The 15,478-nt window shown below is 41.0% G+C and overlaps 1 protein-coding gene across 1 annotated transcript in view; it reads left to right on the top strand.

Moving 5' to 3' along the window:
• The window catches only part of NFATC1 (nuclear factor of activated T-cells 1), a 205,708-nt gene that overhangs the window by 51,537 nt on the left and 138,693 nt on the right, over nucleotides 1-15,478 (top strand). The window contains exon 4 of the mRNA XM_018553005.1: nucleotides 13,993-14,195. Within this exon, the coding sequence (XP_018408507.1) occupies nucleotides 13,993-14,195 (203 nt within the window). The remainder of the gene's footprint in view (nucleotides 1-13,992; nucleotides 14,196-15,478) is intronic.

Genomic DNA, 15,478 nt, shown 5'->3' with positions numbered 1-15,478 from the left:
ATAGAACATAATATAAAATTGTGTACAATATTAGAATGGGCCATGATGCATTAATCAGGGAGACAACACTGCTAAGACTTCTAAGCAGCGTTCAAATACTTTAACTTGTGTGCTAGGTGAAAATAGGAGAAGTAGATGCAAATGGTTTATTTGATTAGTCTGCATAATGCAGGCAACCGAGCCAATAAACAGACAACTGATCCAGCACAGAGCAGAAAGATGAACTCAGTTTGGTGACCAGGTAGGAATTTAAAGAATGTCTTTACAAAATGAATAAACATACTGAGCCATATGATATATTTTTGATGTTAGGTAAAGGATTCAAGAATATATATATATATATTAAATTTCACCTCCAGATTTAAAAGCAGGATTCACTTTAGAGCTAACTTTTTCAAAACTAAAACCTACTCTCGTCTCTTTTTAGGCTGGGCTCACACCTAGGCATATCAAATATGCGCGTTTGTACTGCGATTCGTGGTTAAAAAAAACGCGCGACAAATGCGTGTTTCCGAGTGCTACCTGGCTGTATCCCAATGGATACGCATGGCAAATACGCCCCAAAGAAGCTCCTGTACTTCTTTGGTCGTAGGGCGCTTTGCAGCGTGTTCCTACGCGCTGTAAAACGCCCAGGTGGGAACCATGCCCATAGGCAATCATTGGTTTTCACATGTTGAGCGTTTTACAGAACGTAGGAACAAACATTTTTTTTAGTTTAACATGGGCTTTCAGTGCGTTCCAGGCATTTGCATGTGTTTTTGATGCGTTTTTATGCATTCCAGAGCAGATCCAGAGCAGGTAAAATAGGGCTTGCTGCAGTTTTTTCACCTGCTCTGGAACTGAACGCTGCTATGTAAACTGGAGCAAAAAATACCATTGGAATACATTGGACGCAGTTTTGATCCGGTCTGCAACTGATCTGCTCTGCACCTGCTCCGCGCTTGGTGTGAACAAGGCCTAAAAATTGTTTTTTTTTTCCAAAAACGGCCCGGAACGCATCAGAAACGTGGCAAAAACGCGGCACAACCCACTGCACTGAGTGTGCAGAAACCTGAGCGGATCTGCTCTGCATTTGTTGTGAACAAGGCCTTAGGGTCATGTGCCCCTTAATATCTACAGCACCAGTTTTATCCTCGGTGGCCAGTTAATACAACCACAGCATAATTTTTTTTAACACTACAGCTACTTCTGTGGGTTTTGTTATGGCGTTCCCATACTTCTGTCAGATGTTTTTTGCCAAAATGTAAACTGTTGTTCATTTTTGTGGTGACTGTAGCTGAAAACCGGAGTCAGCAAAAATGTCAGTACTAGGATTTTCCCTGCTCTGAACCTGTATTAGCTGCAATGCCAATAGGAATGTGGCAGTTAAGGGAATTTGTACAGACTTTGGTTTGTGAGTGTCTGCAGAGCTGCTAGTTTGCATGACAGCTGCTGTCCCTTGTAGGTTAGGCCAAAGAAACTGCAAGATCCCCATGATAAATCACTAAAATGCAATTATTCATTAGGGGAAATCTTTCTTTTATTTTGATATACAGTCTCTCTCTCTCTCTCTCTCCCCTCCCTCTCTCTATCTCTCTCCCCTCCCTCTCTTCTTTGCATCGCATCCACTTCCTGTCTCCGTGCAACTGCTGCACATCATTTATCAAGGCAGGTTTCCTGTGCTGAGAGTGGTTGAATATGGCTGTGCAATGTGCAAGTTAACAATGCAGGAGAATGATTGGGAAACAGAGTGTTGTCACTCTATAACAGGAAGTGCCTGCACAAGGATCTTCACCAAATATTAAAAGACAGCACTATTCAAATATTGAAAATGACTTTTGAAATTACTTTTAAAGGGTAAGCTCACTTTCTCACAAAATGTTTAGAAAGGAACTTACCCTCAGCACCCCCCTGCACTTACATGTCTGACGTACCTGTCGGCCAGTGTAGTGGTCCGGTACACTAGACTTCCGGTACACTAGACTTCCGGTACACTAGACTTCCGGTACACTAGACTTCCGGTACACTAGACTTCCGGTACACTAGACTTCCGGTACACTAGACTTCCGGTACACTAGACTTCCGGTACACTAGACTTCCGGTACACTAGACTTCCCGGCCCCTCCGTATGGAATGCCCAGAATGCTGGCAGATAGTTGCCACTCATTGTTCAGCGTTTGTCAAATGACCACGCTGGCTAATGAGAAGCATTTCTTGCCTCTGAGACCTGGTCCCTGGTTCAGAAGTGCTCCTCATTGGTAATGTCACTGTGCTGACCAATGAACGTTCTCCATTTGCAAGCGTTATGAGCATTCCATACTGCTGGGCTGGAAAGTCCATTGTATAGACTAGTAAACCAGCTGGCAGGGGACTTCCGATATGTGAGGGGATGGGGTAGATGGCTGGTGCAGTGGGCATTCTTTCACATTATGTGAGAAAGTGAACTTACCCTTTAACTCATCAATGCTTATATGAGATTTTAATGATTGGGTCTGCATATAAGCACTTTTTTTTTTTTTCTTGAAGCACTTTTTATAGCTAACTATTTAACTTGCACAAAAATGTGTATCATCAGGCCAAAATAAAAGGGTTGGAAAGGGCAGAGTGATCTAAATGTTTCATATTATTTGTAATGTATCATTTTCATTTAATGCATAGTGTTCTCTCATACTTGCAAATCTACGAGGACAGGTAAATAAGCTGTGCACAACTGCCATTCTAATTATAGTTCAGGGTCAAGGAGAAAGTTTAATTACAACCCATTTGAAACGAGAATATTTTTGTAGCTGTGAATCACAAGGAAGAGGAGGTAGAGCTGGAATGGTAGACTGAAAGGAAACCCTCTAAATTGGTGTCTGTAGCTTCGTGTTTTCATTATCCGTTACCTGTAATTTATGTTGGGGTAATGCACAAATTGCTAGCCTGTACCCCACCCATCTTTCCTTGGCACCTACGCCTGCACACATTAACTGAAAAGGCCTGTGTCTATTGTCCATATGCTTCCATAATGTATCAGAGGTGCAAAAAAAAAGACATTCGCACATCTGTGAGCCAGGATGCAATTATTATATGTAATGAAGCCAAGCAAACATACCACAAAGCAGACATTTTATTGCTCAATCATAAACGGCTGGCACTTTTTACCAGCAACGCTGCACGGGTTATTGCCGTATGCACATGGCCAGCACTTGCCAAATAATACATTCACACATATTCAGCATGAAAGAGATTACATTGGAGTCAATGATTTCATCAGCTGGAAACAGTAAGTTTGATGGTTGTGATCAGGCCAGTTGTCTCTGTAGTTTCACCACTGCCTTTATTTCAATAAACATAAATAACAGATTAGAGATTCCAAGTGGCAGAACAGTACTGTAGCATGTTCCTCAGTTACATTGATCTTCTGATCTATCTCTACTTCTCGATATAAATTCCTCTGAGCTGGTTATATCATGTCTGGGGTTGCTGGAAGGAAAGTATAAGAAAACACTATGTGTAACACTCAAAAATACATATGGCCAAGGACTGGCTGTATATTACATTCAATGCACCCCTTAATCAGGTACATGTGCCCATTCATGCAAACAACCAACCAACCAACCAACCGGTGAATCTAGTATTTGCAACCGAAAACTTAAAGCATGGAGACATAGTTAAATGTTTTCAGTTGTCGTTTGACTAAACAGGGTACCCATAGCTCCTACAGTTGTAAACATTTGGAAAATGTGGGGCATGTAATTGTACAGGTCTAAATCAACCTCAAATACTATGTAAACTATGAACTAGCAGGATCTTTATGCTTCATCTGTCAGTCTTGATGATGCAAAGGTGGCTGTGGACACAGACACAAAGAAGGGAATATATCAAAACTGGAGCAGCTGTGCATGGCAACCAATCAGCTTTTCTATTTCATTTTCAAATCTTAACTGAACAAACTGAAGAGAGAAGCCGGTTGGTTGCCATGAAAAACTGCTCCAGATTTTGTTTGCTCCAGTTTTGATAAATTCCCCCCAATATGTAGTCAAACTGGTTTAAATTGCTTAAAAGCACTGTGCGTTTCAAAATGGTAAAAAGTTAATAGTTTATAGGTACAGATCTGCCATTAGAAATGATAAAGGATAAAGGATATATAGAATGTATACTTGATCATAAATAAGTGATCATTCTCCAATTGGGCCTTTTATGTAGGTAGAGATTTCTCAAGCTGCTGTAATCTCATTCTTTTTAGTAAAGTTGGCTATATGTTTGGGATCAAACAAGTGGATGTCTAGCATGTCTTCCCTTAGATGTATATGGGTAAGATCCTGGAATTTGGTATTAGAAGCAGACTTCTGTGTGGTGCTTGGAACGATAAGTTATCATATTGTACTTATGTGGATTGACAGATGTAGTTGGATATTGAACACCTGCAGTTATAAAGTCTTAGTTAAGGAAAAGCTATTCCAGTACACTAATATTTGTGGAGATGTGTATGGCCTCTTATATCTCTCAGGGATTCCATCAGATCTCCTTGCTGAGTTCCTCCATCATTTTACTGGTGGAGTTATACCCTTCAATTAATATATACCGTAACTGGTATGCTTGCTGAAGTGGTTTGAAATTACTTTCGGATAGCTTACAACAAAGTTTTTACAGCGGTCCATTTTTAAGCCAATGTGGTGGATTGGTATCATGACTACCTAATCAGATTCTCTTTTGTAGAAACATAAAAACATTTATATTAGGGATGCACAGATACTTTTCGAGTACTAGTGCCGATACTTGGCATTTTCATGAGAACTACCAGGGTTGCAGCGGTTGCAGCTGGGACCTGGCTCTGGCGCTCCACCACTGTCCTGAAATCATTAGTCTGTATTGTTTTAGAAAAACTGTCACTTGACAATAAACAAAAATGTATCAGTACTCGTACTTGTAAGTACTCGGCAAGTATCAGTACTCGTACTCGCAAAACTGGTATCTGTACATCCCTTTATTTATATTTATAAAAACAAAATCGTACATTAAAACAGAGATGTACAAATCCCGGGAGCTCCCTGTGATCCTTACAAATGACAGCTGCCTCCTAATTTTTGAATTTTTCTCTAGTGTAGTCTTGGAGCTCAAAAGTATCGGTACATGTACTCGGTATCTGTGCAACCCTAATTTATATATTAGGGGAAGAAAACACGTTAAAGTACATTGGCTTCATCTTCTACGTCTGAGGATAAAGTCAGAGTCCAGGACAGTTTTAGGAGTCACGTTCCCTTGACTTGTGTGTCTATGCTTCATATGTTTTAGTGCAGAGATCTTTTGCAATGTTTTAGTCGATTTTTATTTTTATTTTTTCTTCCTGTTTTATTAAATAGCTGCATCCACTTGGCAATATAATCGCAGTTTCATACAAATAACCATAGTCCCTGTTCTACTCGGAAAGTTAGTGCTTATATTTCACAGAAAAGGCGAAGTACGTCTTAATGGTTGCTTAATAAAGTAGTGTGTGTGTGTCACCTCTGCTTTCAATAAGCTTTGTATGCAGTCATTGTGTAACCTCTGTCATACAGACAGGCACCCTTGCACATCATATATTTTGAAGAGGTGTGAACTATTTTTGTGTGTGCATGTAAAAAAATCACTTGCCATAAAGCGAAATGAACAAAGAACAGATGTCCACTGCACAAAGGACAAGCCGTTTTTATCACTTAATTCATTTATTTTGGTTACAAGTAAAAGAGATCCATATGAAAGCCGTACAAGAAAATACATGCAGCTGACTTCTCAGATTTAATATTGATGTGTGGAAGCCATGTATAGTTTGGCTCAGCCAGCAACTAAAGGCACAATTATTTTCAGTTTACCTGCCAAGTGCTGGGCATATAACATGAGGCAAGTGATACATTTTTTTTATAGGTCTGGCTCTAACTAACCTTCTATAATATCTTGCATAGGGGGGTTACTTGCTTCTAAGAAGCATCTCTAAGGTCTGTTTGCATTTACTATGCAATCAATCATTATTACAAAACCAAATAGCAAGAAGACATTTTGTCTAAAAATAAAAAAAAAATGTCTGTGCTTCTGTAGTAAAGTCACCAATCTGCATATGGGAAACATTTGTAGTTGGATTGTCTGTTTCTGATGGTTTTAAATTTTTTTTTTTCTTCTAAATGTTAGTCCCACACAATGCACTGGCCGGCGATAATAGATCTAGTGCAATTCTACCATTAAATTAAATCATATAACATTCTATTCCTAACTAGGATCACATTGACGTGAATAAGCTTTGTGATTAACCAGACTTTAGCCACATTTTTTGTAATCAGCCTTACAATTGAATTGTTAATATTGTGCACACATGCAATTCATGCACCCATAAACACTTTAACAGATATAATACTCTTAAAGCCCATCTCCATTTTTTATTGTCATGGTCTGCGTACAGAAGGTTTCAGGGCTATGGATTGGATTGAAGGCACGGACTGAGTGTAAATTGGGATGTAGGTCACAGGAGACTGGGGGACACACTAGAGGCGACGAGTCTAAAAAGGGGCAGCTTTGCAGCTTTTCCTCAGAGCCTCTAATGGTGAGGATGTTTGGTTGCTGGTCACCTTCCAGGTTGCGGTCCTCTAGCACACCCACACACTCAGAGGACTGGTTGCAGCACCAGGGCACTGGACAAAGGGCAGACAGGGAAGAAGCCTGTAGACATGCTGCAGTACATGGTACAGTGATGGTAGAAAAGAAACCTGAAGCCAGGAGGTAGAGGATAGTAACTGGCACACAAGAAGAGGGACACAACATAAGGTGCAAAATGCACAGCACATGATGCAGCAAAAAAAGGAAGCAACATACTGATGCGATCCGCGCTGGCTGGATCTAATCAGGCACTTTAGAGGGCCGCCCGCGGGGGCCTCCAGAGGTCAGCCTAGAGGAGCGATCGGCCGCCGTGTACAGAGCCGCATCTGTAGCGGCTCTGTACTTTGTAAGTGGCGGTGGAGGGAGCCACTGCACCGGCGGTCGTAAAATTCTATTAGCGGGGCCAGTGACGGGCCCCCTGACGGCCGTGGGCGGCGGCCGTTTTTAAAGGCAGCACAGAGGCCCGGGGGGCAATTGCCACCCTGCCCCCTGGCCCAGTCCGCGCCTGATTGTGACATGTATTTTTTGAAAATGCTAGGGAAAGACAGAGCAGCTCGGTGTACCTGCTAGAAAAATCTCTTCTCACAGGAGTAGCAAGTGATGGGAAACGTCTCTAGTGGAGACAAAGATACACCACAAATACACCTTTTTTAGTAAAGTGAATTAGAATCCTTATGATTTTAAAGTACAACTATAGGCTCCTGTATGACGGTCTAAACAAGCACCAAATCTAGTTACTAGCCTCATAAAGTAAACAAAGCACTTTCTTTACCTTCCCTGACTGAGCCAAATCCTCCATTTGTGTATTGCATGCTCCCCCTCCCAGGCACTGCAGCTCACAGTGGGAAGGTTTCAGCAACAGAGACAGTGCTGTCATTCCTGAAAGCAGTGGGCAGGACTAGGTGTGGCAAGGTGCTAATTGACAAGCTACAGGGGAATCAGCAGTGACAATGCTGATAGCCATGCTTCCTGCAACATTTTTTCATCCTACTGTAGTGAAAGCAGCCTACATGAGAGTGCTAACATTGTGCGCATTGTGTGAGTGTAGAAACGATGCTGCGCACAATCACAGAAAGCTGCATTAGGTGGACTTCGCTGGCAGTATGCAGGTGAATGGACACTGCTTACGTCATGCAGCATTTCAGTGCTGCTGTAAAAAGTTGCAAGTCCACCAGCCCAGCCATAGAAAATTATGGTGTTTGAGGTGCATGATGCAAATAACTGCTATTCTCTATGGTTCAGTCAATGCATGCACAGCTTGTCACAAAGTCAAGGAATACTTGTGGTGTTGAAAACACTGCCTGGCCCCAGGAAGTCCGCAGCAGCCAGACCGGCTTATTAAGCATGAGGTCTGTATTGCTGTTTCATAGTTCAGTGAGGAGGTGGGATGGAGTGTTTTTTAAAAGTAAGCATTATATGTGCAGAGTGTCATCAGATCGTTATTTCAGACATGAACAATAATGTAACAAGAGAATACCCTACGGGTAAATATGTCATAGATAACACATCATGTTTTCAATTTCAATATTTTAGATAAGAGATGTAAATAGGACAGAAGTTCTGCAAGCACTAAAAAGAAATGATACATGAGCCATCTAATGATCAGCACCCAACTGTGTGCTATTCCAGTCCTGCATAGTAACAGAATAAGAAAAAAAATCATTAAGTCTAATTCCGTTCAGTGATTCAGTTAAGTAGTGTGCGCTCACTCTTGTGCGTTTTTTGGCTTGCCTCCCTGTTTTGCTACTTGTTTGGAAGCATGAATGATATCATTAATAATCTGGCAGCTAGAGCCGCTGCTCGCCGTGAGGGCAGAATCATCATTCAAGCTGTTATCTTTCGGAACTTAAAAAAAAATGATTATATATCTCAGAATTTTGGTAAAACTTGTAACAGGAAATCATATCATGCTAATTGCATTCTTTCTAGGCTTTTTCCTTAGGGACCCATGATAGGTGGCAGGTTTAAGCTGTCTGAAATGGGTACAAATTAAACAAATTAACCCATTGTACACGCAATGATGAGAATATGCCTCACCATCTTTGTGTTTTTCTTCAAGCTGGTTTTCCTCAAAGGACAGAAAAGAAAGACAGCATGTCTGTGTGATAGTCATTAGGAGAATATGATTACAATGCATATAAATGAGAGAGAGACAAATATTCTAAGAAACTATACATCACTGTCCAAGCTTGCTCCTGTGATGGACTTCAATCTCAATACAAACTAGTAGTCCCATCACTGGGCCATTTTTTAAAATGTATTTTATTGTTTATCCGATTTAACCGATTAATCGAACTTAATAATCGGCTAACTAATCGATTTTGAAAATAATCGTTAGCTGCAGCTCTACTGACAAGTACATCCATTGTCGAAGTGACTAATTGGTATGGCTTTTCCTTGAAAAGAAGAAGCAAATTATAGCATTGTACTTTTTTGTGCGGGCTTCAGAACTATTGACATTAAAAACACTTCATATATAAAATATTTTTTTCTCCTTCAGATCCAAGAGGTAGGGAAGGTGTTGGCCACAGCAGCCAGTCAGAAACCAGCTGCCATTTACCATTATATGGTTCTGATTGGCTGCTTCTTTTCTTCTTGTCATTTTAATGTTTTGGCAAGTTTCTCTGATTTAGGATTGCTGTGGTCCAAGTTAGTCACCTTACTTCCATGTGCATCAACTGCCAGTCTGCAGCAGTTGGAGGCATTACAAAAAAGGTATTGAATTGGATTGATTTTAGTCATATTTGACCTGTCATGTGCAGCTTGTATTCAAATCAGAAAGTTTGAAAGATGCATACTGATGCATGAAAACGTAAAGCATGCTTCTTAAATTCTTCAGTTTTTAAAATGTAGATGTAATAACCTTTTAAATGCAGATTTTAAAAAAATGTGTGTGTTCAATAGCGATATTACTGAAACATTCTTCATGCCAGCTAGTACTAACAATATGTAGTATTTTGTTCCTATTTAACTATCTCACACATGAAGCTGCATGGCAGTCCACACAAAAAACAATTACACTTTAAGCAGAAGTGCCTGCTTGCCACATATTTGTTATGGCACATTTAAAATTTCCTGTTATGCCTCACGTTTACTTTATTTACAATTTTCCCATCACATTTGCAAAGAAAAGGATGCCGTATTTGAATGACACGGTGCAGAGAACAATTTGATTTCGGCTCAGATAGATACCACTCGCAAATCATAAGGGTATGACTGCACCGAAGAGTTACTAATTTACTTATGCGCATGGGGGAAGCAATTCAAAAGCCACCATGGAAAAGTGCAGTTTTAGGTGCTTTCATAGAAATATTACTTTTTTTTTTTAGATGTTAAATTGTTGCCATGTGTTTGCTCTGCATTCCAATTGATAGAGAAGAAAGAGCAATTGAACTCCAGGTAGATGTGAATGAACACCAATTAACAGTCATGTATAGTCATGAATGCATTAGAGCATTAGACCCTTGGTTTTCAGGTCGTGACCCAAGAGTCGCCACATGACTTTCACTTTTACCCCCCCCCAGCGCAGCACCATCAGTTCTCGTGTTTCCATTCAAAATATGCTGCCCAGTCCTGCATGTCAGCTTGAGGTGGGCTGGAATTATGGCCATAAGGGAGCTCCATCCATATGCGCATTGCTTACAGCTCCCACATGTACCCTGTAGAGGTGCCTTGACTGGACTGATGTCACATTCTGGCTCCGTTGAGTGTGTGTGCACACTGCAACTTGGGTCACGACTTAATGACCAAGTACAAATGTGGGTCCAGAGGTTACACAGGTTGAGAACTACTGCATTAAACAATGTTTGACTTTATTTTTTAAATGCAGCTAGCATACGTACAGTTTGCTTACCCCGCGTCAGTATAAGTACAGTAGAAGATTAGGGCAAACTGTCAGCTTACTCTGTTAGCAGTTCAGTTCTTGGTGTATGGACCTTGAGCAAGTAAACTATAAAGGTGCCCATACACTGCACGATTCTCGTACGAGAATCGCGGGAAATCCCGTGATCGTACGAGAATCGTGCAGTGTATGGAAGGCGTGAAACCGTTTCTGCTGTAGGGTCGCACGTCTTCCGTCGAACAAGCAGGCTAGAAAACCCGCCGGGAATCGTACGATTCTCGGCGAGTTAGTGGCCTGCTGGTTCGACAACTGCCGAACGGGCCGGTGTGCGCACGCGCACACAGCCCGTTTGCAGTCATCGTAAGCCCGCCCCTCATTGCAGTCATCGTCAGCCTGCCCCTCAGGGGGGCGGGCTTGCGATGATCGAGAGTACGATCTGCCTGTCCAAGATGGGCAGATCGTACGTTTTTTTTTTAATCACTTTACAACCATAACAAGACGAAGGTCTTGCGATGGTTGTACAGTGTATGGCCACCTTAAGTTTACCATACATTGTTCCACCAACAGCAATGCACAAACTATGCAACTGTGAAGACCCACTAGCAGTCTGGAATCTTTGATAATACACGGAAATGTGTTACTGATCGCAACGTGTGTGATGTTTGCCTCCTCTCCCCGTCCTGCCTAGACCATGGCCTGTGTTGACTGTGCAGAAATCCAGTGCTGATTGCTGCTTATGGAAGCATAATAAAATCTTTAAATGACCTCTATATTACAGTTAAGGCCTTTTAAAGATCTCAACGCAGACTTTTTTTTGTTTTTTTCAGCACTGTTATTTCTAATCAAAACAAACATACCTGTTCATCTGCACATCCTTGCATAGTTGGAAAACGCCCTGCCATGGTAGAAAAGGCTTTTCCTTTAGGGAGACACAAATTAATCTCTTAGGAGAGCAAAACTACATCCTTTGCTGATATTGTGGTTGAGTCTGTAAATCCGCCCAACTGTTGTCCCATTTTCCACAAGGATCTGGGGAAAAAAAATAAGATCAGCGCTCAGAGCAGAAATGTAGCTTCAGTCTTGTGTAAAATAATATAGTTTGCTGTGACTATTCTAAACTATTCTAGAAAGTTCAGAAAATGTTTATTTATAATTGGGACACATTTAGACAGATTATAATACATTCTTTCTTGGCACATGCAGTACCTTTTATTATAAAATAGTTTTTTGTTTTTGTAACTAGTGGTTGATAACGCTAAACTTACTGTAGCGCTTTTTCTGCCCTAAAAAAACGCTCAAAAAACATGCCCCTCCAAAAATCCCATTCATTTCTATGCCCCTGTTCACATCTGAGCGTTTTGTCACAATAAGCAAAATGCCTGTCGCTGGAAAAAGTACAGGAACTTTTTTTTTTGGAGTATTGGCACCATAGACTCAATAGGAAACGCTTCTTTTTCTGTGTTTTTGAGCGTTTTTATGAAACTGTCCAACCTTTTAAACACAGTTCAAGATTCCTAGGCAAATGTAAATACCTCGGTTTAGCATATACAGAGGGGAGTTTATCAAAACTGGAGCAGTTGTACATGGCAACCAATCAGCTTCTCTCTTTCATTTTCAAATCTTAACTAAACAAACTGAAGAGAAAAGCTGATTGGCTGCCATGGACAACTACTCCAGATTCTGTCTGCTGTGTTTTTGAGCTTTGTTATGCGCGTTTGCTCATTAACATCAATGAGCCACAATCTGCTCACAAAAACGTGCAAAAAACATGCATCAAAAACGCGCGTTAAAATGCTGTCGCCTTAAGCCAAACCTTCTGGTTTTTTTTTTTGCTTTTGTCCTCTTTTGGGTCAAAGGAGTAAGTTTATTTAATATTGTACTCTGTGACCCAAAGTCAGCATCTAGTTGGCCACTTCCTGCTATTTTCTGACAGCCCAGAGCCACGCTGCAGCCAGGAAAGATCCTGACAATCCTCCCCGCTACCTGATTGACAACTGGCTCTGCCTGTCTCGAGGCAGAGGCAGCTGTGCCCACCCCTCTGCAGTCCAATCCTTCAATGATTGCTGAAGGAACAGAGAGGGGAGGCAGGTATACCTGCGGGGAGCCATGACTGATAGTCCCCACTCTCTGCAGGGAAAAGACTGTGAGCTAAGTGATCAGCGGTTTGGGATCACTCAGTTCTCGACCGGGTTGCACTGATACCGAGTATTTGGGCCACTGATACCGAGTATTTGGGCGAGTACTCGTCAAAATGCTCCGATGCCTAGCCCGATACTTGAGCTTCCGGTATCAGGAAGCCGGGCAGCGAGTCATCACACTAGCAGTGTAATTAACAGTCACTGCTGCTCCCTGAGCTTTGTGGAGGGTGACTGGTCTTGTTTCCGCCCCCTCCTGCAGTATTCTGCAGGCAGCCTGTAGTGGGAGGACCAGCTGCTCTCTGTACAGGCTAAATGGAACACAGTCGTGCTATTGCTACTTTTAAAAGGTAATATCTGGATTTTAAAGGCAATTTGTGTACACAAAGTGGATTTATATCCTTTGTTACTAATGAGAAATGTAGTTAAATGAAAGTTTTTGTGCCCAGAATTCAGCTTTAACTTGCATGGAGTAGAATCCTGCAGTATGTATCCTACTTTTATAAACAGGTAATGTAGTATGCTTTCCACAAAGCAGAGTGTGGTCTCGGCAACCTTCTGAGAGACCACAGACATGGCATTGTGGGATGAATTGGGGTTGTTGCTCAGCAAAGACATTGCTGGAGGTTCCATATTACAGGTGCTTGAGTATCAGACCTCCTGATGTAACTTACAGCAGGGTTTGGTAAATGAAATCCATGCATTGCTGCTGGGTAGTACCTAGTTTTGGCTATTATGGTTAGCTTCATTTGTGAACAGAAGCGACAGTGTACCAAAATGTATATTCATGGGAGCGAATTAGATTTCACCTCTCATTTTCTAGAGTATTTTAGAAGATGAAAGCGTAAATATTATTGGTTTCTATGGAAAATCCATATTTTCTTTCCTCCAGTTTTTGTAACTTCTATTATGCTGTACTGAACTGTCATTTTAGCCTTCAGAAAAACCAAGAGGACTTGATATAAGACATGGAAATATTACATTTTGCATAGGCAAATCTTATTTAAAAAAGGTGGCTAACATTTAATGTGTTGCTGTCCCAGAAATTACACTTTTGATTTTTAATTTTCTGCTCACAATCTTTTATTGTAAGTAATAGAAGAGCTAGACTTTCCATATGTCAGTATACTTTAAGCTTTGAGTATGTCAGACATATGCATTTTGTGACTGCTGAATTCACCAGAAATCTGAGCCTCCTCCATCCCAGAAGAGGTGGAGATTGTCTTTATGTTCTAAGCACATGCAGTGCTGCATATAAAGATTAAATCTAGCTCCAATGCCTCAGGTCACTGAAATAATGAGACATTTTTCTGACTTACACCTTTTTTATTACACCAATATTGCCAGGCAAAATGATGGCCTAACACCCAGCACCTGTCCTGATTATTCCTTTTATTCTGTTGCCTAAAACTTTTGTTCTCTTGCCAGCTACACGGGTATTTGGAAAGCGAGCCACTCACCCTCCAGCTGTTCATCGGCACGGCAGACGATCGCCTGCTGCGACCTCATGCTTTCTATCAAGTCCATCGTATCACTGGCAAGACCGTTTCAACGACAAGCCATGAGACCATCATCTCCAACACCAAAGTTTTGGAAATCCCACTGCTGCCTGAGAACAATATGAAAGCAATGTAAGCTTCTAGCCACCTGCTTCCCACACACTGTTCTTATTACTGTGCCTGCCTAGGGGTTGACTAAGTGAATGCTTCAAAATGAAATGATAGAAACTGTCCAACCTTTTAAACACAGTTAAAGATTCCTAGGCAAATGTAAATACCTCGGTTTAGCATATACAGAGGGGAATTTATCAAAACTGGATCAGACAAAATCTGAAGCAGCTGTGCATCGCAACCAATCAGCTTCTCTCTTTCAGTTTTAAATCTTAATCCAACTGAAGAGAAAAGCTTGTTGGTTGCCATGGGCAACTACCCCAGATTCTGTCTGCTCCAGTTTTTATAAATTCCCCTCAGTGTATAAACTTGGAAAAAATGCTTTTAATTTCTTAATATTACTTTCTTGTCTTTTTTACTGCACGTACATTGATCTTTCCAAATAGACTGACCCTGGGACAGATGTAACATTAGAAGAACAATTAACACATCACCCGCCCCCTCCAAAAAAAGCTTGAGTTTAAATATAACTGTATTCAATCATTTACTGACTAATGCAGGACAAAAACTTTCATGAACACGGCAAGTAAGATAAATAAAAGAAGTGTTGAAGTAAAAAGGTAAAGCAAGAGTTGCATTTTAGCGGACTGTAGCCCACTTGACTACAGATGATTCTGTCAACGTTTGAGGCACTTAATAGCAATTTATGCTAACTGTTAAAAACACAGGCATGCATCAAGTAAAACAACCATATTGTGTAGGAGCATTGATAAATCCAATGAATGACTGTACAGAAAAATAAGATTTTACAGGTAGGTAGCCGTTATTTCAGCTGCTTAGAAATAGATTTTTCTTTCGGGGGGGAAGATTTCAATTGTATTTTTAAAGCAATCCTGAAGTAAAATACTTGCCAGAACGGCTGCTGGTAATAGCTTCTTCCTATGTTCATATCCTGACATCACCTCCTCATGCATCTTAAAGTGACACTAAACTCAGGAGTTAAATCTTAAAAATGCATTCAAGTACCTTAACTATTAACAAAAATGTATCTTATTTGTGTATCACTTGGATGTAGATCCTCAAATCGTCTCTGAATTGGTGCTGACACTGTCCTTCCTACTGGAGGGTGGTTACTTTTGTTCCCATGGTCCCTGTGTGTGTGTAGTAACTAGACTACAATCTCAGTACAAGTTGGTAAACAAAACATGTGATTGTAGTCCATCACGGGAGTGAGCTTGGAGCAGTGACAACTTTACTACACACACATTGACCATGGGGAACAAAAGTAGCCACCCTCCAAAGGA

The sequence above is a fragment of the Nanorana parkeri genome, unplaced genomic scaffold (genome assembly GCF_000935625.1).
Source record: "Nanorana parkeri isolate BGI_ZX_2015 unplaced genomic scaffold, ASM93562v1 scaffold105, whole genome shotgun sequence".
Taxonomy (NCBI): domain Eukaryota; kingdom Metazoa; phylum Chordata; class Amphibia; order Anura; family Dicroglossidae; genus Nanorana; species Nanorana parkeri.
Note: the sequence above shows the minus strand (reverse complement) of the source record. Positions and strands in the feature narration are given on the sequence as shown.